This window comes from Heliangelus exortis, chromosome 10 (genome assembly GCF_036169615.1).
Source record: "Heliangelus exortis chromosome 10, bHelExo1.hap1, whole genome shotgun sequence".
NCBI classification, from domain to species: domain Eukaryota; kingdom Metazoa; phylum Chordata; class Aves; order Apodiformes; family Trochilidae; genus Heliangelus; species Heliangelus exortis.
In genome coordinates, this window is record NC_092431.1 from 4,775,516 (window position 1) to 4,800,263 (window position 24,748).

At 41.5% G+C, this 24,748-nt stretch overlaps 1 protein-coding gene across 1 annotated transcript; it reads right to left on the reverse strand.

The window, feature by feature from the left end:
- Positions 1 to 23,860, reverse strand: RMND5A (required for meiotic nuclear division 5 homolog A). Its single transcript, XM_071753221.1, has 9 exons — positions 23,431 to 23,860; positions 18,968 to 19,110; positions 13,231 to 13,365; positions 12,959 to 13,059; positions 8,235 to 8,401; positions 7,329 to 7,494; positions 5,259 to 5,361; positions 3,114 to 3,268; positions 1 to 1,748 (listed from the first exon to the last, which is right to left on the reverse strand). The coding sequence occupies exons 1-9, from the start codon at positions 23,570 to 23,572 to the stop codon at positions 1,685 to 1,687; spliced, it is 1,176 nt and encodes a 391-aa protein (XP_071609322.1). The 5' UTR covers positions 23,573 to 23,860; the 3' UTR covers positions 1 to 1,684.
- Positions 23,861 to 24,748: the final 888 nt, after the last annotated feature.

Genomic DNA, 24,748 nt, shown 5'->3' on the forward strand with positions numbered 1-24,748 from the left:
TACATGGAAAATAACATCCTCACCCGTTTATTGTTGATTTTACCACTTGATAACGCGGCTGTTTTGAACTCAGTGTGAATACAATTTCAGTTTTGCAGAAAAATCACACACCTGTATTTTTTCATACGTCTCCAACACACTTCAAGTTTATAACCTGTGTGCCTTGACTTGCTCCTCTCAACGTCTCCTTTGGGATGTCCATTGTCACTGATCCGATAGAGTCCAACTCAGTCTCTCAAGTCAGGTGCCAAAGAAATTCAAAAGGTGTTGATTTCTCAAAGATGCTCTTCTCTGTAGTGCATTGTGCTAGTGCATTCAACCAGTGTGTCAGTATTCAACCATATAAGCTTGGGGTTTGTTGGGTTTGGGTTTTTGGGGTTTTTTTTGTTTTATTACACAATACAGAAATATAATTTTACATGTAGCTTCGCATGCCTTGTGGCTGCTTGCCCTACTATAGGACAGTGCAATAAATACAAATATATGCACACTAGAAAAGTTTTAACTGCCATGATCTACGTTTCTCTTATGAGTACAAATTTACCTAGTCAACAATATGACAAATTTAGCAGAAAAAAGTGGCAATGGCAGTAATATTCTACTACAAAAACAAGGCTAGAAGCAAAGTGTTCTCAAGCTACAGAAAACTTGCTACCTCCTAATATATGATGTAGGGCCCAGTCCTGCCAAGTGCAGAGTCATGATCAGTAGATTGCATCAGAACATGCTTTTCCCCCATTTAACAATGAATACTTCTACAATTTATTTGGTTTTGATAACTGTTTATAAATAGCACACTATAATGACTATTAAACCATACAGCAACATGACATTTATAGCCTAATCCTGAATACAAAGTTCAAAGAACATGACTACAAAGGCCAGAGAGCAAATGTCATTGACTAAAAGCATTTCCACTTCTGAATTTATTGAATGTTCTCTTACACAAACACTTCTTGATGGTGAAACCAAAGGAACAGGGTTTCCCATCCCCTCTCTGCTCCAGTAGTAATATAGCCACACATCACCCTTATAAATTAGCAATGGATTTTAACAGGTAGCCCCTCAGGGCTATATATTTTATATACTTTATATATATGCACATTTACTTTGAATTCTATGTAAAAGTTGAAAAAATGTTTGAAAGAAAAACTCAGAATATATCACAGCTTTTTCAGCGAAAAAAATACAAATTAGTTTTATAACCACTATTCAATTTATCAAACTTTTTTTTCTGAAGTATTTACCTTTAATTATGTACACATTACAGGAAATAAAACCTTTTTCCACAAACATTCTCTAAGGTGACAGTTATCAATACAATGATAGAATAATAGCAGGAAGAATATTAAACAAATGGGGGTGATCAATTTCTGCTTTTAAAAAGTAAAAAGTCACCATATAATTAAGTACAAAAACCTGCATTGAATGACAACTGCTGGTGTAGTTACTTGATCAGGTATGGAGACCAAGAGTATAGTAAAGCCCTATGGTAATAATATTTCTGTAGCATTCCACTTGGTATGTATATACTAAATGTTGGCAAAGTTTCTGTAGCAGTAGCTTATACAAACACAGGAGTCCTCAGTCTGCTGCATAAAAGGGAACAAGTGTGTTTTTAATTCTCCTGAAATGCACCTGAAATCCAGAGTGTCACTTACAAACTGCATAATGAAACTTTTCTTCAGAAAAATATCTGTTTGGCATCTCCAGGGCTCTGTTCCATGGGACAATAGGGGCATTTTAATCTGGAGACAAAGAAAAGGCATTAGAATGGCAGTAATTTGCATTGAGCTTTCTCATCCATCACAAAGGAGTTTGCAGTGACAGTCCTTCCTCTTTTTTCCCCTCCTGTAGCATGAAACAAATGTACTCTCAGGTCATAATGCTTAACTTGGCTCCATTAAAAGTCACCTTTAGCTGAGAAAGTCATTATCATGCTTTTTCTTTTTCTTATATGCTTCCTCACCTTTCACCTACACCCCCCTGAGTTATTAAATTCCCCAAATGAAATTTTTCATCACCATGAAATCACACTTTGTGATGAATCTATCATTTCAACTTCTGTATTAGCTTGTTGCATTTTAGTGATTTTGAACAGGTTGGTAGCTTGCACTTTGACTTCCTCAACACTTTTACTCTCTGATCCCCAAATGCTACTTCACAGCCCACTTAAGCTCAGCTCCAGCAAGCTGCAGACAGAGGTCTCCCTGCTGAGGTGTCCACCAGTACAATTCCACCTGCTTACAGTATTTCTCCTAGAATTGATCCATTTTTATCCCATCTCCAAGTTTGGGCCTTTCACCATGAACCTGAGTTATAATTGTCAGAGCTGAGCTGTCAGTAAAGCTGCCCAATGAAAGCAGCAGGAATGAGTAATCAGGGACAACATGACACCAAATTAATTGGCTTAAAATGGTAAGAGTCACCCATGAAGGAACACCCTGAGGCTCTTCTCACAGGGCAAAGAATGCAAACATCATTCAACATTTTCATCCAAAGCATTGCTTATTTCCCCACTGGATTTTACAGAACCACTGACAGCTCTAAATGAAGCTGACAGCCTCCAGGGAAGCTGCATTTATTCAATCCAAATCACCACTGGTTTTTCCTCAAGGAAATATGCATAGCTCTCTCCCTCCCATTTACTCCTCCCCAAAAGCCTGCAAGCACCCCACTGATACCTAAGGAGGAGTATTTCCACAGTGGTATTTCAACTCCCTGCTCAATCACTAAACCATGCTTTCCCAGAGGTTTAATTTTATTTTTTTATTTTTCATGCATTGTTAACTTTGCTCCCAACAAAAAACTGTGTGCCTGTAAAAGCCTTTCTTGTTGAATTTAAGACAACACAACAGCATTTGCAACTCAGAAAATTACCCTGCTCATTGCATTCCTCCACGTAATTCAAATTCCTACAACATCAGAAGGTTTATTATGCTTTCTTTTCCAACACATCAACCTGGCTTATCTGGTTTCTAAGTCATTCTCCAAGATTAACAGGCTTCCATCAGCTATGCATTTATGGACTCAATTTTCCCAAAACAAAGTATTGTAGTCCTTAAGTTTTGTCCTCATCTATCTGTTGCTTGAAATAAAAGAAAGGTACTTACTTGCTGCCATTAAACATTTTATTCAAAGCATCTCTTGATATAATGTGACCACAGACTAATTTCATAGGTGGATTATTATCTGTTGTTTGCTGACGAAGAATGGGACAGGCAAATATTGAATGATACCAGCACTTTTTACCAAGGTCCACTTCAATCTGGAAAAGAAATTAATATAACAATTTATACTGGGAAATTACTTTTCCAGACAATTACCCCCCTAGGTCATGGCTCTCACTTAACAGATTTCATCATTTAGCTGTGAAGACAGCACAATCTTTTGTGTGGATGACTGACAATTTCCTAGCCAAAAATACTTATTTGTGATCTTAAAATGATGATTGATGTTGCTCCTACCCCTCCTGAATAAAGCAGAATATTCTGCCAAGGGCCAAGTGCATGTTTCAGTGCTAATCTATGCTCTGGCAAGAAAACTGAGCTGGTGATCCAAGACTTTCTGCATTTCCTAGCCAGTTGCTTCCAAAGTGGCTTAGATAATAGATCTAATGGAAAAAGGGAAAATAAAACAAAAAAACCCCACCAAAACAAAACAAAAAACAAACACCAAGCCCCCCCTCCCCCAAACCAAACAAACACCAAAACCAAGCAACACTTGATTACAAGAACTTTCTACAGCTTCTAGAAAGATTCTCCACACATGGATGCCAACAGTGAAATGTATCAGAATCATTTGCACAGAAGACAGGGGTACAGCAGCACAACTCTTGCCACCAGAACAGCAAATGGTTTCCAAAAGAGACATTTCACACAGAAGAACAGGTCCCTGGCTTCAGGAATCCATTGAGACCTGCAAAAACCACAGCTTGTGTACCTGAAGCTCCTGGCTCTGACCAGTTCTCAGTTCTGACAGGTTTAACCTTCAACAAAATCTCATAATATAACCTTTTCATGCTACTTAATCTCTGCCTTTGCATGATGAAAATAAGGCTCTCGTCCCCAAACCACCTTAGCACTGCACACTGGAGAACTTTAAGTTTACAGTATGCAAGGGGACATATAAATACTGTTAACTGATGCACACCTGGCAGCAATCTTTTCCTAAATACTCCCTAGCCAATAATTCCTGAGTGGACAGCTGGATATCAATCTGTCACACTTGGATGTTACACTCTGGTTTTAGCTGGGAGCTAAACACATCCACTTACACTAGAAATGAATCTCTTACAGCTACAATCAAAGGTGCTAACTCAGTTGATGCTCAGTTTGCACAAAATAGGTTTTCATTCCAAATCAGGAGCAGGCCACTGGAGAGCTGCACACACCTGGCAAGAGCTATAAAGGGAAACTGGGGTTTTATAATGAGTGAACTTCATTTCAACTGGTACAAATGAGTTGCACTGGATCCTAATTCAATTCCCATCTCCCCAGATGCAGCACTAATTCTTTCATCTCCTATCTGCCTGATAAAGTTACTGCCAAGCAACTCATGGACAGAGCTTAAGCATAGCTAAGAAAAGTTCCTCCCTCAGTGGGATTCCTTTCCAGTTGCACTCAAACACCTCATCCATTCAGTGGAAAACTAAGTGGGAGGTGAGAGCACCTGTTTTGTTAAGGTCATTTGATCAAAGACCTTTTCAATGAGAAAGGGCAGAAAAAGTAAACAGGAGAGCAACAACCACAGAAATACAAACCTGACAGACAAACTTAAACAGGCAGTAACAAAAAACAACTTTGTCAGTCACACCATGACAGGTCATTAGGAAACTGAACCCAAACCTGGACTTTGCAACAAAGAATGAGAACCTGAGGGTCTCAGAGGGGAGGGAGTCAGAAGCCCACAGGAGGAACCTGCAGGGGAGGGGTGCTGGGGAGGAACAGCCAGAAAGGCACATTAAAAATGGACCAGAAGGGCCATGCCAGTATTTGAGGGTCTGTAAAGGGTCTGTGAACATGCATCCTGTGTAGATGGTGCGTGTGTGTGTGTCTGCAATTCATGCTCAGCTTTGCTACTGGTTGAACCAACAAACAGAAATCCATGGCCTAAGATCCCATGGGCTCTGCCCAGCAGGAAGATCCAAGTCCAGGAGCTCCTGGAGGTGGCAGCCATATGTCACTCAGTATAAAGGAAGCTTGCAAACAGCATTTATCATTAGAGATCTGCCCTGGGATAATTCAGATTCAACTCACCGGAAGTTCATCCTTCTGGTTCCAAACCCCTGTGCACTGCCTCTGTTCAATAACAGCCTTGATATTAATTAGAGCTGGTAATGCTACACAACCTGCTGAAAAACTGTAGAGAAAGGAAATGTTAATATAAGGTGGCCATTAGGAAACCAGCACTTTTTGTATTTCTACTTTAACTGGCACACAGGTGTTGTACTACTGCAATCAGTTCTTGTCTGTGCTTTTAAGCTCCCTTCAAGTGTAAGAAGCTGGAGTTCTGGAGCAGGTTATTACCCTGCCTCTTAGGCCAGAGTCCTCAAGTACTGCATTCTGGACTGAAATCACCAGTTCATCCTTTGCTCTGAATCTTATAATGAATTGATCTTCCATGCCACCTACTTGGATTTTGAGCTGTAGAGGAGGAAGACATCGTGTGAGCTTCTACAGGCAGTTGCTCTCCGAACTGGAAGCCTAAGAGTTTCCACCTACCCCACATGTACACACAATCCATCAGCTTTTAATTAAGTGCAATTTAAATGGAAAGAAACATGTCTTTCCACCTTCACCTTAAATCAAAAAATCTTGAAAAAACACAGGAAGGCAAGTGAAGGAAAGAAACCACAGTCTGTACACAACTGAACAATGGCAGTGCCCCAGCAGCTCAGTCTGCTCTGAGAGTTACCCATTACCAGAACTTACCACATTATTTTGAAATATTTCACTGTCTTACAAAAGAAAGTATGACACTGAGTTTCCACAAATTAACAGATGCTCTGATAGATTTAAGTCTAATAGCAGTGCAATAAATCTGGAAATCAGCAGCAAATGAAATAGGATCTGAGCTGCCTGTTTCCTTGACAGGCTATTTCACTATTTATGCAAACTTTATCATCTACAGAAGACACAACCTTGGTGTCCTCTCTGCCATTCTCATGTGTTTTTGTTTCTGCAGGAACATACTGGCTAGTTTACTTGGGAGGGGAGTGAAACCTATGGACCTCTTGTCTAAGCTAGAACACAGACAAACCAAAAGAAAAAAAACAAAAACCCCAACAGTGGAAGGTGTCCTTCCCCATGGCAGGGAAGTTGAAACTACATTCTCTTCAAGGCCTCTTCCAACCCAAACTATTCTGTTAGTCTAGGACTGTAAAAAGGCAGAAGGCAGTAAATCAGAAAGTGCTCCTTTTGTTGTTTGTGTTGTATTTTGTGACAGAGGTGCAAACAGGAGAAGCAGAAGGCTTGACAATTTTAAGAGCTCTCCACTAAACACAGAAGCCTAATAATAGGAACATACAAACAGTCAAAAAAACCCCAAAACAAGCAACCAAAAAAAGAAGAGGTAGTGAAGCTCAGTGAAGCTTCTGCTAAGTACTAAATTTATCCCAGAAAGAGGCATCCAATTTATGTTCTGCTTAATGGCTGAAATAAAAATGAGAACATCAGGCCAGTATATCAAGGGAACTGACATCCAAAGGCCAAGTATCAGCTAATTTATTTTATCCTCAGAGAAGTTAGAAGGAGATTAAGTTGATTTTTCTTCACATTTCCAACAGCCTCCTACAGATCTGCATTTTGTCAGATTAGCTACTGAGCTTGAAAGTGCCTCTTTATTCTTTGTAAACGAGGTTCAGCTGCCCATTTGGAAATTCTAGAAGCTAAAATCACAACATAGCTTCCAGCAGTTCTTCTAAGAAAAGATGGGTAATGTGTGGATTAAAACCCAAGATGATCAAATGCTGACAGAACTCTATTTTCTTACAGTTAAAGAGAAGGGACAGATTTCACATATTTGCAGTGGGAATAATTGGCTGATCACCATCCTCATCCTTTGTACTGATGTTTTATCTACAGAAGCCAAAATCCAACCACAAATCCTTCTTCCCAAGCTGCAAAGTTGCAGGGTAAAGCACAGCACACAGGAACCTCTGCTTTCCAATCTTTGCAAATCTTGTTAGAACAAATTGCAACCATACTCTTTATTTAGTACCAGCCACATGAGACCACTTCTCAAAAGCCATTTCTTTTATCCTCAACAAGAAGCAGAAACCAAAGCACTATGTGCCTGGCCTTCAAAGCAAATGAAACCCAGCATACCTAACACTGAGAGGTGATTCAACTGAAAGCCCCAGAAGAGCACAAGCATCTCTTGTAAAGATGTCACAGATGTCTGCCCACTGGTTTGCATCCAAGAGATGAACGTAGGGGGAGTTCTCTATCCCTTGCCGCAGATACACCAGGCTGCCCATCAAAACCTGAATATCTGCAAGGGACCAGAAACAGGTATTTTAGTTTTTAAAAGCTGATGTCTACAGTTTTAGCTTTTAGATGGCAACCCAGTAGATAAAACACATCAATAATACACGTCCTCACCTCTCCAAAATACAATTACAGCCATCACAGAACACATCTCCAGCTAGAAGAGCTGCAGGCAACTGGAGAGAGTCTGGGGGGTTTCTGCCCCTCTGCAAGCAACTGCATGCTGAATAGTAATTTGCTTCAAACAGATTTTTTAATTTTTTTTTTTTTTTTTAGCTTTTTGACACACACAGTACCCTAAAAAAATTAGGCTTTACTCAATTTAGCTTAAGATGATTCACTTAACTCCCATACCACCCATTTTTCAAAAGTTGAATTTCTTTGTATTACCCCACGCAGCAGAAAATAGCAGATGACTATTGCAAGAATGTTTCTGTGAGTTTTTAACACCTCATCCTGGCAGAGGGCTATTCTAGATGTAATAGAGTATTATTTAGAGTCAAAAAGCTTAAATTTAAGCAAATATGCAGACACATTAAAATGTAATTTTGTGCCCACTTTAAAATAAAAAATGAGTTAATTCAACTCCCAAAGACTCAGGTTATACATGGTAAACATAAAAATAAGAAGCCTCTAACAAAATGAAAATAACCTCATAAAAGAGGTTTGGAACATGATTTATATTTTATTATGAGGAGCCACATCCAAGTGCTTTAAATCCTCTTGATGTGATCTAAAACTTACCTTTCTGATGATTTAGGGCAAATGGCTGGAAGTTTTTTGCATACTGAAGTGCTTCTCTTTGATTTGCTGTTCCACCCATCAATAAACTGATGAAATACAATCTGTGTAGTTTGAATTCCAAGGAACTATTCTGTGCCATCAGCATTTCTCTGTTGGATACTGCCCACCTAGAAGAAAGGAGAAGGTGCCATGTGACATGATCCTAAGAGTAATTAAATGTCAGTCTGAACTGTATACAGTGATTACAATTATCAAAAAGCTGTTCTGAGGAGAGTATGACTGTTCCCTGAACTTTCATGAGTTTATATGAAGCACAGAAAACAAGAGTCTACTTGGGCCCCAAAGACAGACATTATCAAGATCTTACAAGGGGGGATAGGGAGAAAGGAAATCAGTTTAAATATTATACTTCACCCTGCTTAAACTTTGCTCTCTGTGTGATTTTCAACTTGGCCAACAAAAATACTTCTCCCTTTCTGGGTCTCATTCACCATGACAACACTAACATTTGGCTCCCAAGTAACATGGCAGAACTCTTAAACACACATCAAGAAAAATGAAATGGAATTTTCAAAGCATTTCATCAAGTGTTATTTTATTATTTATATTTTACCCATCCCTTTCTGGGTTTTTTGGGGTCTTTTTTCGGTTTGGGTTCCCCCCCACAGACTTAATTCAATTTAATCAGGCCTAAATCAATCCAATCTTTCTTTTAAGAACTTCAAGTTTCAATGTTCTTCAGTACATCTGTTTCTCATTAGTGTTAATTAGTTACACTATTTTCACTGTTGGGGCCCCACTAAACAAAGGGCTTTTCACTTTTCAGCAAGGAAGTGAGGTGGAGTCTTTCTTCCTTAAAAAGAAGGGGTATGCAAGGCTTCTGTTCTTTCAACCAAAGCTAAAATAAGAAAATTAAGCATTCAATGGAAGTTACCCTCCTGCATTAAGATGTAGCTTATAAGCAAGTATCTACTTTCAGTTCATTGTGGTGAAAGCATCAGGAGCCTGACCTTACTGGCAAGGTTTTGTAATGACATCAGTAACCTTTAAGTAAGAAACAGTGAAAAATGTAGTCTTTGCACTAAAAAATAATGTTCTGCTGATTTCAGGCAGCTTCAGATGAGCAGCCTCAGAAGAATGTCACCACTGAAGTCCCCCTTGACAGTGACTATGTGCTGTTTGGGTTTTTCTGTAAGTAGTGTCCATGGTTTAAACCAGGTATAGTAGCCATAAAGCTCACTCACAACTAAGATAACAAGAGCCTGAAGTTAACAGCCACAGACCAATAACCAGCTGGGGGGGGAAAAAAAAAAATGTACTCAATAAAAAGTAAGGCTAGTGAGTTCACAGTCCCATTAATGAGATATTTATCTCTACTGCATCAAAAGACAGGCATCAAAAGAGCCTCCATCCTCTCCCTGCCAATATTCACAGCCACATGACACCATACTTCATCTTGCTGGGACTGAGTCTATTTTTCCAAATTAGCTTTTAGACTGGCCTTCCATTTTTAGCTCTTTGAGTGGCAGCACAGATTTGTATCAGAAGAAAGCAGCCACAGAAGCCAGACCTGAGGTGTTTGGTCTAGGACATGCTGTTCCTATTTCTAATGGAAAGACAAAAAAACAAGTGAGGTTTAAAACATTCAACCCACATATTCTCTACAACCATCCAGTGTCACTAGTAATCACACCACCTGTCTTCCTACTTCCTCCCCAAATTATGCTTTCAATGTTTTCACTTCTGAGACTCAACTCCATCTGATTTCTTTCTTTTTTTTCTAAAGTTTACAGTATACTATTCAAACCACATGTACACAGAGCTCTCCTCTGGCTCCCACATGGGATTCAGTTAAATTGAATTTCACAAGGACTAGCAAAGATTAAATTAAGTTTAAACCATATCCCAAAGGTCCCAGCAAATACCAGGACCTGTCTGCCTTGCTGCTTTACAGACATAAGACAGTATCTCTTCCCTGGAGAATTACAGCCAGAAGCTTTGAGTCATTTCCATCAGACCTTTACACCAGAATCCACACAGAAATAAACTATGGATTTCCCATCACCAAATTACAATGAGAAACATCACTGGAAATAACTGGGATCATGCAGAGGTACAGACATTACTTGTCTGCAATTACCTTGGGTGCAGGGTATCTATGAAGTCACATACCCCACAAAAAAAGAAATATGGCCAATTGTATTAGATTTAATTCTGAAGTGTTATATTTTTAATGTTGGGATTTGTATTAGTAACAACATCTTAAAAAAAAAACAATCAGTCAGGATCTTTGGTTTGTTTTTTTTTATAAATCAGATACAAATACTACCTTCTCTCTATCACCACAGAAGGGATTTGAAAGTCTTTTGGAAAACTGATTAATCTGACACCTCCCTTTCCCTGGTAATGACCAGGAGCCACCCCTGTTTGCTTTGTTTCCAACGCTGAGTTATGCCAAGCACCAACTCCAGAGCACTGGCTGAGCCAGAGAGACTGGTTACTGCTTCCATTCCAACCTCCTGCAATTTTGCATGGTAAAAACCCTGCTATACTCCCCTTCCTGGTTGATGATCCTGGGAATAATCATCCTTGTCTAACACCTGCTTTCTGCTTCAACATCACTGTCAGTAGCCTAATCCTAGAAGAGGCCAGATTGGGGTTGATTTTATGCACCTGAAGCTGTATTTACTGATGCCAGTTTTAGCCATTTATTAGCTTTTTGCCCAAAGAGCACAATGCCACCCTTCCAAGCTCCTCTGAGAGCAGCTTCTATCCTGCCTCCTGAGCACCCACATCTGCTAAGAAATAATACAGGAGACATCTTCACAAGCATCTGCAGAATAACCAGGCATTTAAGACATCAGTTACCTCCTAAATTTTGTGTACTTTTGTCACATTTTGATTGTCCTTGCTAACAACTGTGATTTTCACATAAGCATTACCATAAATAAGGACCCTCTGTGCCCAGCAGTAGGCAAAGAGAATCAGAGAGCTTTTGCACTGAAGACCTTAAACAGAATAAACATTATAAACAGAAATAAGGCAGCGTGGGGGAGGGAGAGCAGCACACAAACTGTGCTGACAATACACCCTGTTCTCTGGCCATTCAGCTGCCTTGGGAATAAGAGGTCCTTTGAAGAAGGACCATGCCTTCTCCTTGCTTTGAAAAACATTCAGAACATTGCAGCAACTACAAGATATGATAAGTAAGGCAGAAGGCTTAGCTGACTGCAGCTAAAATGAATTTAGTGACTTCAAGTGGATGGCTAAAACAGCAAGTTACTGTTCTGCAGACAGCATCCTTTCCAGTGCTGGGTTAGTGTGTGAACTACAAGAAATAGTGAAAACTGACACAGGATGTGCTGTCAGCTAAACACCAAGCATTTCAGTGCTGCCTTCCATCAGCATTCAATACCAATAAACCACTTGAGCTTTTCCACCTGTGTAACTATATTCAAAGATCAACTATTTAGGTGAAACTCTGCATGGCTCAGCAGCATAATCCATGAGTTGCTCCATGAACACCATGATATGAGCATCAGAGTGTCCCTGCACGTATTTCAGGTGCCAGTGACCTCTGGTTTCATACACCCATGTTGTGCCATGTTAAAGGAAGAGAAAATGTGTGTTGGTATGAAAAATCTACTTAACTCTTGCAAAAAAAGGCATTTTAAATGTGTGAAATATGTTGTGGAATAAAACAGACGTTTTGAATTTGCTGTGTTTCATTTTTCTGCTTTCTAAAGGTCACTCCAAAGCTATTTTTTTTAATTTACTTTGAAGCCAAACTAAGCTTACCAAAGCTCTCACAACCTGAACAAACAAACAAACAGATTTTCTAGTTGTTAAAACAAAAACTGTTCTTAACTGCTACAGCACTGTCACAATGCACTGTAGCAACAGGTGCCCATGAGCCATTTCACTGCATTTCCCTCTTCACTCTTACTTTTAGATTACATGTCTAAAGCTTGTAAAGCCTACTGAGGTAAAGACAATATCCTGGTTTAAGGTTGACTGACTGACTTCAGATATTCCCAGACTTGGTTTTTGTTTGAGCATTCAACATTACCCACAGATATGTATGAACAGAATCATTCTGTTCAGAAGAAATCTCAAGCAGATCTGGCTGTCAGCTCAGGCTCCCAGCTCATGTACTGCAGGGCTGCTGACACATTTACACAGCACTGATCAGTACCTACCTGGCAGCAGCAGCCAGCTCCAAAGCACACACCTACCCTTTCACTACCTCATCCCACCCTGTGGTCCCTTATCTGGAAGGAGAAAGTGCCTTGAAAAGTGAGAACTTTGATCCCAAGTCATGTTCTGCTCAAGGGCTCAGTGAAGCCAAAAAGACTTGGTGATACCCAAGATATCCTTTGTAAATGAACCTTTTAAAGCAGGGTTCACTAATGACTTGCTATAAGGCTAAATGCTATCTTGCCAGACAACTGTTTAAGTGCTGTTTCTCCCCAAAACCTTAAATCAGTATCACAGGTGATTCCAGTTAATGCTTAACCTAAAAAAGAGACTCTTAGTTAAGTCCTGTCCATGGGGAGGTGCATAAAGGGGACAAAAGGAGAAGGCAGGGGTTCACTCACTAGCTAGACCTCCCAAAGGACAAATGGGGACACACTGAAACACACTAAAATATTTCAAGTGAAAAACTAAGGATTTATTAAAAGCATTCAGAAAAAAAGGGAGGAAAAAAACATGAGCAGACTCACTCTAAAGCAGGTCTCAGAACTCTAACTTTTAATGCTTCCAATATTCGATTCAATTCCACAAATGGTTCTTTTTGACTTTGATCTATTGATAGACCAGATTCCTGAAAACACAAAGGGAGTTTTTAGTTGAAGCATAAGAAAACATGGGATTAAGCTGCTGTTTTGCTGACAGTTCAAATATTCACCTGGAACATTGACATTCAATCAAGGCTGCTCACCCAAAGCATAACTTTCCATGCTGGAGAATATTCAGCATTCACACTGATCATTACCTGACAAAGTTCCTCAGCTACATCCAACATCCCCTGTCGGAAGAAGTGCTCCACCATCACCTCGTTGAGGATTCTCTGGCTGTCAGCCTGCCAGCACCCATCTATCCCCACACTGCTGATGTCAGAGTCAAAATTCTGAAACATACAAATTAACAGTTAATAGGTTGGAACAAATAACCCCATGTAATTTCTGTTTAATTACGCAGGACATCTATCTCTCCACCCTCATGCTTTCTGCCTATTACTCAGTTGGCCTTCAACTACATTTCACTTTGAACAGGAGGTAACTGTCAGATGTTTCATTATCAAGAAGAGAAAAGTCCTTTGGCTTGCTTGTTTCAAGTTTGAGTATTATTCACTCTAAGGAACTGCACTATCAAATCAGAAATCTAATTAACTAACAAAGGGGTTCCCAGATCACGATGTGCTTTTGAAGGAATTATCTGCAGAAAAGGCTCCTGCCATATGTGAAAACTGGAAACACAGAGAACAGAAAACAAAATCACCTACACAGGAATGAAAATAGAGTTATCAATGCATCACTGTCACTACAGAGCACCAAATTAGCAGTAAAAGCTTTAACTCAAGGATTGTTGCTGTAGTTGTGATGTCAGCTGGAGGGATAGACAATGCTGAAAAAGGAAAATGTCACTTCTTCCCAACCCCCAAATGACAATGAAATTCAACTCCCTGGAGACCTCAACATCCTACCAACAGGATAAGCTTTGAAGATCTAAAATATCTTTTACTGATTTAACCCTGATGATCCTGCTGCTGTGTATTTTTAGGCCAGTGGACATATTCCAGGAACAAGGGAAAATATTGTCCTGGTGACTCTTTAGTAACACTTGGTACTGCTTGGCACTGTGCCTCTTGGCAGTAGGAGAGCAATACTATTTCTAATTCATTATATAAAACAGGATTTTAACTGCTAACATGCTTTATGATTGGGGTAAGGCAGGTTAGTTTGAATAAAAATCCTCACCTATTGCCTAAAACAAACCTCTTGCAAAAGAAATAGTCTAGAAATCAGCACACTGCTTGCTGCCTGACCTGACAGCCTCCTAACTATGGCTCTCTTCCAAGAAGGAACTTCATAAATCAGATGTTAGGCGAAAACTGCAGTGTTTCAGCTACAGCTCTGTGACAATCAGCAGCTCTGCACAACCTGGGAACACACACCTAGCAGAAATGCACACTTCTGGTAGAGCAAACAGCACAAGAGTGGGAATGAGCTATGTGTCAAACACGTGTTACCAGTTCCCCACCAGCCAGCACAGTGCTGGGGTAGCAGCTTAGCCAATACCCAACCTGCTGCTGCTCTGCCAGTGCAAAGCTGGACAATCACCCCCAGAACAAAGCTGAGCAGGGGACAGGGGCTTATGTGAGCTTGGCACTTTGTATCCCTGCAGCAGGAACCCAAAGAGTCCTACGTTGTTTTGTCAAAACATGAAGTGTTCAAAAGTGTCCTTAAATTTTAAAAAAATAAGTAGAGGACAACATCAAAGCAGCTTCAAACTTTCAGACCAAGGGGCCACTTCTGCCTTGCTCAAGTCTCTCTTGCCCAGCTACACCTCACTGCTTTTTCCTTAGGAGGTATCAAATACCTCACCACAACTCAGATGGCAGCCTCAGAGACTGAAAGTGCTGCCTTTGGAGGCTCCTGAGAGGTCCAGGGTGGCATCAACTTCCCTAAAGACAGAAGCATGGTGACATCTCCCATACAGAGGGCATCAGCCCTTCAGAAGCAGCCCTGCCAGCAGGAGCATCTCCACCTCTGAAATGGCAGGGGGGGAGTTAAAGGGGGCAGCATAAACCTGTGAAGTTTCTCATTCTTCCTTGCACCACTGTGTCTCCCATCTTTTTGCCACTTATGAAAGCAAACTTGCAGTAAAACTTTACCTTAGGCTAGCAAATTGTTTCTCCCCTCTTTCAGAAATGGTGGAGCAAGATGAGCATTAAATTACTGCCATAGATTTCAACCTCACATTTAACAATTTCACTTCAATGTCTTAACCTGTAAGCTCCATGTCATGCTGCTTGCATTTAAGCTGTATATTAAAAAGATCTTAAACACCTTGAAGACTAAATAATACTCTTCTTATTTGTGCCAGCTCTTCAAAGCCTTTAAGGTTCACCAATATTGTTGATTCTGGTATCACCCACTAGCAGGAAACATATATCCATTGACAGTGTCTTGAAAAAATATTAGAGGTAGTTTTAAAAACCAGGTAAATTTGCTTTTGTTACTTAGACTCCAGGAGAGGCATCACTAGTAATGTAAAAATAATTGACTTTAGGTTACTCTTCATGCAACTTAAAAGTCCTGGCAAACATGTAAGTAGAATATACATAACATATACAATAGAAACTGTATTCCTCTGGGCAGTTACCAACCATTAGAGCTGAACCCATACCCTAAGCATCATGACATCCTTCTCACTACTGGGGGACAGAGGGTAGAGCCACTTACCCCAGTGATTTCACAAAAATCCACCTTCTGAAAACCTTTTCAAAAATGGGAATTTTTAAAATCTCATAAAAGATGGTAACAATGAGTCACATCATATCAACTTAGATGTGCTGTGGATTCAACTCACAGAATGTTTATTCTCCCCCTCACCCACTCTCTGATCAGCCCAGTCTTAACCAGGTTCTTATCTCGACTTTTTATTATTTAAAAAAAAAAAAAAAAAACCAACAATTTCCAAGGTCTTTATTACACATGAGATTCTGCAGCTCTGACTCCTTTGGGTCCTGAGGAGCTCCAAAAACTGCCTGCAAATACTGCAGTGAGTGACTGTCACATGTCAGAACAAATTGCTGCTTGCCTTTGGCTTACATATTTCATAACTGCAATGCCTCCATGATTTGCTGCTGACTACACACCTCTCAGCTTTGTTTTCTGAAGGCTAAGAGTATGCTGACTGATAGCACGTGGGGTTTAGTAAGATTTCAAAAGTTGAAATAAATTCTGTAAATAATAAGTGTGAAGGATGATGATGAGAATGAGGAGTAGTTTGATTCCTTAGTTTCTCAGCTGAGATTACTTGGAGTGTTCCTCCCTTCTGAATTGACTCAAAATACAAATAAAATACATTCTTTCTACCTTCTCTGTTCACCTTTTTAGTTCTTAAGATAAAGCTCAACTTGCAAAGATGCTCTGTCTATCTAACCATACTATTCACACCAATATAATTAAATTATGCTCAGTAAAGGTTTCCAGTTTGCTACCTACAAATTTTTATATGAAATAAACACTAACTTTGGCAAAATTTTGCTTTGCCAAAACCAAATTGAAATAAAACGTTGGGCCTTTAAAAACAGGCTTAAAATACAGCTGAAAAAATGGAAGGAGTTACCATTTACCCCACTTGCCTTCCCCAAAGAAGGCATTTAACCCCTACTTGGATTGCTGCTAGAGGGAGAACATTTACCAGCCCCACCAAACAGGCTTCTGATGAACTCTGAGATGAATACAACTCATTCCAGAAAAGTGACTGATCTAGAGGGATACTGATGAGAGAGCTACCTGCTAACAACCTGCTGAACAATAGTGACACATGAGCTCTGGAAGCAGAGCAAATGATAGTACAATAAAGAAAAAACTGGAGGCAAACGTTTCCTTTCAAAGGACAAAATGCTCTCTGGAAGAAAGGGAAACTCTTCATGGATCACAAGCACATAGTCCATGTAGAACTAGCTTATTAGATATATTTTGAAGGAACTGCTAACTGAAAAGCAATACACAAAGTTCAGACTTCAACAAGGCTCCTATTTGAACTTCAGATTTTAATTTCTCAAACAGGAGCTTCTGTTCTCAGAGTGGACTCAGTACCCAAGTTGGTAAGCAATGACATTAATTCAAAAAACAACTGGATTAAAATTTACAGATAGATTTAAAAAAAAAAATAGAGTAACCTGTAATTTGCTACAAGCAGATAATACAGCAAGTCCTTTCAAAATCCAAGCTTGTTAAGAAGGAAGTTTGTTGATTCCACACATCACAACAGCTGTCATTTAGATGTGTCATGTAAAATTGATACCAACATTAGCATCTTTCCTAATCTTGATTCAGGCAATAAAATAATGACTTATTTATCTGTGCCTGAGCACATAGAGCTAGGAAGACAGTAAGTGGTGTTCTAGAGGTGTCAATCTGTCTATAAAATAAACAAGGAATAATGCTGAAACGAGGATTTATATGTGACAGAAACAAAGCTCAAATCTGATGAATCAAAGCAAGGGCTCTGCTTCTTTAAATTCCAGCAAGCATTTTATTTAGGAAGCACCAATATTTTGCCCAGAACCAGTTCACTACATCAATTAAACTAAATTAATTCTATTGGTTTAAGCTTACTGGGAAGAAATTGGGGGAGGGCAATTTCAATAAATTATGGGACTCAGATACCAACACAGATCTTGCTGGCAGGTTTCAGGTATATTTTCCAGCAGGACAGAGAAATCACATTATGTATGTATGGCAGATTTCCTTCAAATGTCACTGGCCAGGAGCACATTAAATTCCACCTAGATTTAAACTCTAGATGTATTCATCTGGCTACCAGGCCAAGAACAGGGTCCACTTCAAGGTACATTTTAAAGTAGTTCCCTTAGACATTACAATCAGGGAAACCTCAAGGGGCACAGAGCAGATTAGTGGCATCCTTTCTACTGTTTTACAAAAACACACTTCTGAAATCTTAAGAAGGCTTTTATTTAAAAGTATCCCTTTTTAAAGAAAAATAATAGATAAAACAGCAGGACAGAACAACCACTGGGAAAACCATGTACTTGACAACTTGAAACAGCAGTTTCAGCTGATGAGACTCACTTCTAAACTTGATTAGGCTTACAAGAGCTGTTTTCTTTGGCTCCTAAGAAATTCTAATTTCCATTGAATATTATTCACACCTTCTATATATGACCTAGGGCTGCTCTACCTCACAGTATTTAAACAAAACAAAACAAAGTATTGCCAAACTGAAAAATTATTTGTACCAAGTCCACTTGCTAAAGCAGAATAGGAAAGTTTCAAACTTAGGACAAGATTACACAGATTTATTTCAGGCTCCAAGCCTGTAATAAGGATGGAATTTTACTCTAGTTAATTGGTTTAGATACAGCAGCAAGGATTAGAGACAGCTGCATCCTTAAGCTTTGGATAACAGTGATGCTTGGATTAAAGCTCTTAATACAAAGTTTGAGCTCTTCATGATGGTCAAGCAAAAAAACTCAACAGTTGCAGAGACATTCTGCCCCATAATGCAGCATTACCTACTTTGTTTCTTCACTGCACTACAGTTAAATTGTGCTTTAGCAGATTATCATTACTGACACAGTTTAAATGGGATTCCCAAAGGATGAAGAGCATTCTGCAATGCTGCAAACACCTTTGTCTGGATGAAAAGACTCGTTTGCTACTGCCTGCCTTGGTAAGTTTATATGGTGCACCTCAAAAACCCAATCAACACAAGCACGTTCTGCTATGAAAATATCAGACATTGGGCATCTTTGCTTGGAAATAGATTTGAGCTGCCTCAGAAAGAGGAATCTGTGTAGAGCAATTGTTGAAAGTAAGTACCCTACACCCCACTCTTTGCCTTGCCCAAGCCTATGCTTCTGCAGTGGATAGGAAGATTTAATTAAGATTAATTGTAGTATAAATCAAAATTTTGAAAAGCAGAGTACACATCATAAAATATCTGTAATAATATAATCAAATCTTAATAAATACCTTATCAATGGCTTTTCCAACTCGGGATACACTGCTGTGAATGTCTTTATGATCAGAGGCCAGTTTCTGAACTGTGTCTTTTATTCTTTTACAACACTGTGTCATAACAAGTGAAATTGTTCCCGACAAGTCTCCATCTTGATCTAGACCAAAGAAAAGAAAATTACTTGAGTTACAAACAAATTACAACATTAAGTATCTCACTATGCACCAACATAAAATGACAAGAAATAGTATTAAAAGAAGGAATGCAATCTACAGAGTACTTTCAAAGCAAGATCAGTTGAAATGAAAATGCACAGGACAGGGCACACCCATGGAACTGGGAATCCAGTCAAGTGAACAAGATCACTGAACAAGTGCAACATCTTAAAACATTAATGTAAAGATCTCATGTGTCTCTGTCACAGTAAATTAATAAAAACAACTCAAAGAAACAGCTCAATCCAAAAATTTCACAGGGTGTAACAGGAAGCTACTGAACCTGCTACAGAATCCATTGTCTTTTAGAGAGTTCCCTGAAGATACCTCAGATCATCCTTAACTTCAAGCAAACCCTGGATTAATGAGGGTCAAATATATTCTTGCCCTGCTCATCTCAGCCTCTGTGTGCATTTGAGCTGCAGTCACACTTTCCCCTCCTTACAGAAACAGCTCTAAACTTTCAGCCACCCAGTCTCCAAATCTCCTGGATGAACAAGAGCCAGCCCACTAAGGACCAGACTGGGAACATCAGATACACTTTTTCTTAATATGAGATTTATTTTCTGGAAACTGTGACATCTTTAATTTGATGTTCAACCAACAGGTGCAACATTCTATGTAGGTAAAACAATAAATACAAAAGCTTTACAAACCTCTGACCACACTTCAGAGTTTACACCCTCCATGCCCCACCTTGTCAGGAGCTTTACTCAGAGAAAGAACCCTACATTGCTTTGTAATTTACTCCAGTCCTTTTTTCCAGTGCTTCACTTCAAGATACAAGGAGAATCCCTTTTCCACTCTTACCCCTGAAGCCCTCTCCTATTTATTTTTTCCTTAAGGGACACAGACTTTGCAGTCTTTAGCTGCCTAAGAAGCCTAATTTGAGTGGGAGAGCAGAAATGCTCCCCTAATATTTCAGATCCAAACTCCTCATGTGAAAAAATAAAATTCTGAAAAATATCCCCTTAGAAGAAAGACTTAGAAAGCTGACACATTTTCCATATGTTCCTTCCTCACTGTGTATTTTAACACACCTCTGGCTCCAGCAGCACATTAGAGCCCAGTTTCTGGCTTTTCCCAGAAAGAAACCACAGGTTCATCAAACTGCTGCTGCAGGACTGACAGCCCTGAACCAACAGACACAAACCCTTGAGAGTGTACCCTGAGCAATCTGCCAGAGCAAAGGAAATCCAGAAACAAAAGCTGTAATCAATAGGTTGCAGGTAATAATTTACAGCCCATTTATTCTAGATACCTTCCTTTATGCATCCCAACTCTCAGCCCTGCTGCTGTCAACAGCAAAACCAACTTTCTGTTGTCTCACATCTCATCTCCAGAAAGGAACAGCTCCTGATCCCCAAAAGCCCCACCTGAGGAAGCTCTGCTGGCATTTTTACAACAGCCAAAGCTTTTAAGAAAAACGAAAAAAAAAACCTCCAGGCTTTAACTTTTTTCCTCTCTCCAACCCCACAAAGCTAATGATCACCTCCCACCCTGTGGGAGGGCTCTGTATTTTTCCTAGGGAATAAATGAGGAATAATAGGATCAAATCAGTCTCTCCAATGTTCACTTACTTGATTCTACACATCTTGAGTTAAAACAGAACATTTCACTTGACTATTCCCTGAAGTTAGCCTCCTAAAATTATTTCAAGCATAAAAATTAAGCAGCAGGTGAGAAACAATGATCATGACAGACATTTAAAATCACATGAAGGGTCTTAAATTACTATCTCACAATTGTTGCCAAGACAAAATGATCAGTCAGAGATCATGCAACAAGCAAATGGAAATACTCATTCCCCAATAAACAGAGGTTAAAATATACTCTCCAAATAGCCAAATCTTTTTTGTTGTTGTTGTTTTTTGTTTTGTTTTGTTTTTTGTTTTGTTTTTTTTTTGTTTTTACCCCAAACAAGTGAATTACTGTTCCTTAACACACTTTCTGGTAGGAGAAACCAACTACAGTAAAGCACTGAAAATGCCTACCCAGGAAAGGCCATCAGAGCCTTAGGAGAAAAGATCACACCCTTCACACAACCCTTTCAGCTTTAATTAAACTATGAGCTACTCCTAATAAAGCAGGACACAGACTGCAGACAGTACCCCCACTAATTCAGTGTTCACAGAACACTACAAACCAACAGCTTCTCTCTGTAGTGTGTAAATACACCCATAATATGAAAAAAATACTCCAGTGAGCACACCTTGGGCACAGAGTGGAGTCCAAAGCCCAATTTAGTCAGCCAGACACATTTCTATCATCCAAGTTCACACACTCCTGCCTTGGCTGCTCCAGGAGGTGAATTAGGAATGAGGGGGAAAAAATTGTCTTCCTTTTCACAGGGATGTAGTATAAAAAAGCTCAAAAAATGTTCAGAGACTGCATGACTGGGGAGAAGAAAACTAGTTTAAAGGATGAAGCACCTTGGAACAGTTTCTTTTTCTCCACCCTTTGCCTTTTTATATCCACTGCCTATTTAGGGTCTTCTCATACATCTATGCTTCAAATCTGCACAATTAATTTCTTCCTCAGCAGAGAAGGGTTTTTTCTGTTTTGTTTTTTTTTAACTTTTAAAATATATACACAAACATATTTCTGCAGTTCAGGCCCCTGAATTACAGAGCTTCCCAACAGGATGTCTGGCTGCTTCCACTTCCATCAATTTTCAGAACTACTCAAGCTACAGTACAAAAAAGCTGCAAGTGCCTGTGCTTATTAGGAAGTTAAAAATAACATGCTAAAGAAAAATAAGAATTCTGTCATGTTATGAAGCCAGCTTCATAAAAGATGCCAAATTTTTAGAGTCTCCAGATTTCTGAGAGTGTAATAATAAAATAACTGCACAGTAACAACATATTGGCTTTATTCTAGAGTACTTACTAAAAGAAAACTCAGCTTGGGATGTACCTTGCTGGGACAGCATCCCCACTTATTTGCTAAGTGCTGAAAACACATCCAGGGATTTCACCTGACAGTCCCAAAAACTCTTAGTCCAAGTCTGGGTGGAAAACCCAATGAGGACCCTGAAGGAACCTTTTAATTTTACTCTGAACATTGTAAAAATCTCTGCAACAGGATCCTCACAGGGAAATCTTTCCAGCCCCACAGAGTCCTATGAAGATCAATACACAAACAAGGGTCCCCCCCACTCAGCTTCCCAGGCCAGTGGGCACCTCAGTTTGTGAAGGTTTGTGGGGCAGCACAGAAAACATTTGCTGGAAGGCAGTTCAAAACAATGGCAAAAAGACAAAACGTTATCTCATCCCAAAGTAATGTTTGGGAACCAGAGTTCCATGTTTGTTCTTTATGGGAATCACTGTGTACACACAGCAGCTCCAGTACCCTCCCGTTGGTGTTCCTGGAATGAAACACATCTCTAAGTCAGCTTTCCACCTCTGTTTGTACAGCAAAACCATTTTCCTCTCAACCAAACAAAAGCAGAACCCGGCAGACAGTGAAACAGCACCGTTTGGGGCTCAGGAATCTTCAAATTCCCATTTTTAACCCCTGAGCCATCACTCACTTCCTGCATGGCCTTGGGTAAATGGCAGCAGCTGCCTCACCGTCCCCTCCCTCGCCATCACCTCCCTCCCAGGGATTTCGCAAGGTTTAAATATCCCATATTTCCAGCGGGCTCTGCCCACCCCCTCTCAGGGGCTGTACAAAGCAGGGCAGGCTCGGGAGCTCCTGTTTACTTCCTGCTCAGCGCTGCCCTTACCCTGAGCACTCCCAAACCCGGCCACAACAACTTAGTCACTTCAGAGAATTAAAAAAAAAAAAAAACAACAAAAAAAAAGGAGCAGAGGAGGAAGGAAGGAAGGGGGAGGGGGGTGTTTAAGGAGGGCAGCCCTGGTGTTTCTTCCCCCTGAGGAGGACAAACCTCGCTGTAAATGAGAAGAAAGGCGCAGAAGGGATGGAGAGGCTGAGAGGGTCAGGCCCTACCTCATGATCAGGGACAAACACCGGAGGAGGCCCAGAAGGGCCGATACCCCCCTCCCACCTTTAACTTTCCCCCGTCAGACGAGCACACAAAGCTCCGGTCGCTCCGAGGGGGACGAAGGGACCAAGCCTCCGCCTCACAGAGACCCCCCCGGGAGCTCTGCTCAGCCCCGAGCCTGAAGGGGGAAGGTTTTCCCGGAGGGATCCCCCTGCCTACAAAGTTTTCGGCCTTTTAACCCCAGAGGAGGGAGATGGGGGGGGTGGGGAAGGCCCGGAGGGACAGGGGGTGAGGGGGGGTGAGGGTCTCCACGTACTCTCGGTCTGGAGGATCTCCCGCCGCAGCCCTCCCGCGTATTGGATCAGCTCTTCCAGGCTGCGTTCGCAGAGCTGCCCGTAACCGGAAAACTTCTGCAGCACCTTCTCCAGCTCCCGCTCCACCGTCACGCACTGGTCCATAGCGACCGGCACCGGGCCGCGCTCCTCCTCCCCCTCCTCCTCCTCCTCTTCCTCCGCCACCGGGCCCCCTTCTTTGCCCGGGCCTCCCTGCCTGCCCGGGCTCCCCTCGCTGCCCCCCGCCAGCACCGTCCCGCCGGTACGGCCCAGCCCAGCCCGGTCCGGCCCGGCCCGGCCCGCCGCTCTCTCCCAACTTCCCCGTCCCCTCAGGCTGCGGCAGTTGTGCGCAGGCAGCGCGGAGGGCAGCCGGGGACCTCGGTGCTGCTCGGTACAGGCAGCGCGGCGGACACCCTGGGTGAGGACCTCGGCGAAGGGCGGAGCAATGATTATTGTTCAGGCAGTGCGGCGGACAGCCCTCCGCCACCGGCGGGAGGAGCCCGGGGAGGGGTTCCCGTAAATCGTACCGGTACCGGGAGAGCCGGGGTGGCCTCAGAGGTTCCCGGCGAGCCTGGGTTTTAGGCTTCTCGGTTGGGGGAGAGCAGCTCGGGGAGGGTGCCGTGTTACGGCTCAGGCAGGAGGGTGGACACCTAAGAGCGGGGGCCTGGAAGGGAGCGCTGTTGCCATGGAGACGTGGAGGCCGTCGGGGTCGGGCCTGGTCAGGGATGGCGGCTGCTTGGGCTGCCACGGCCCCGCCGGAGGCCTCGGAGGGGCTGGAGGGTTCCTCTGCCGCTCAGGGCAGGGCTGCGCGTAGCTCAGGGCCGGTGCCTGGCGGCGCGGAGTACTGGGGAGGCGGCAGGGCGAAGCCTGCGCTAGGGCGGGTGGGATGGGGTGGGGGGGGGGGTAGTGTCGGCGCTGGGGTAGAACCGCGGGAAGGCCCGAAGGGAGCTCAGCTCGGGAGTGGAGCACCTGGGGTGAAAGGGTGTTCGCTTCGTTTGCTGCTGTGTCCCAAACGTTTCCCAAGTACACACTGAAGAACGGCTTTAAAGAGTCAAGGCTGCATTAAGAAGCCTGGCGTGCCGGAAACTGAACATTTACCCTGTCATTAGGTCGTTAACTCGGTCAGTAAACTTCCTCTTGAGTTTTCTGTTGATTTACAGACTGCCTGACTGGCAGGCGTCATGTACACGCATGCTTTAAAGAAGTTTCTTGCTTAACTTGTACTCATTCTAACTTCAATATTTGGCAGCACAAGCCAGATATGACCCCGCGTTTTCAGCAGCAGAGTGCAAGCCAAGCTCC

Excerpts from the sequence above, each read along its gene's own strand:
- RMND5A (XM_071753221.1), bottom strand. The coding sequence starts at position 23,572 with ATGGACCAGTGCGTGACGGTGGAGCGGGAGCTGGAGAAGGTGCTGCAG. Across the intron at positions 13,366-18,967 it reads TTGGAAAAGCCATTGATAAG|AATTTTGACTCTGACATCAG; the intron begins GTATTTATTAAG and ends TGTATGTTTCAG. Across the intron at positions 7,495-8,234 it reads TGCCCTAAATCATCAGAAAG|ATATTCAGGTTTTGATGGGC; the intron begins GTAAGTTTTAGA and ends GGTCCCTTGCAG.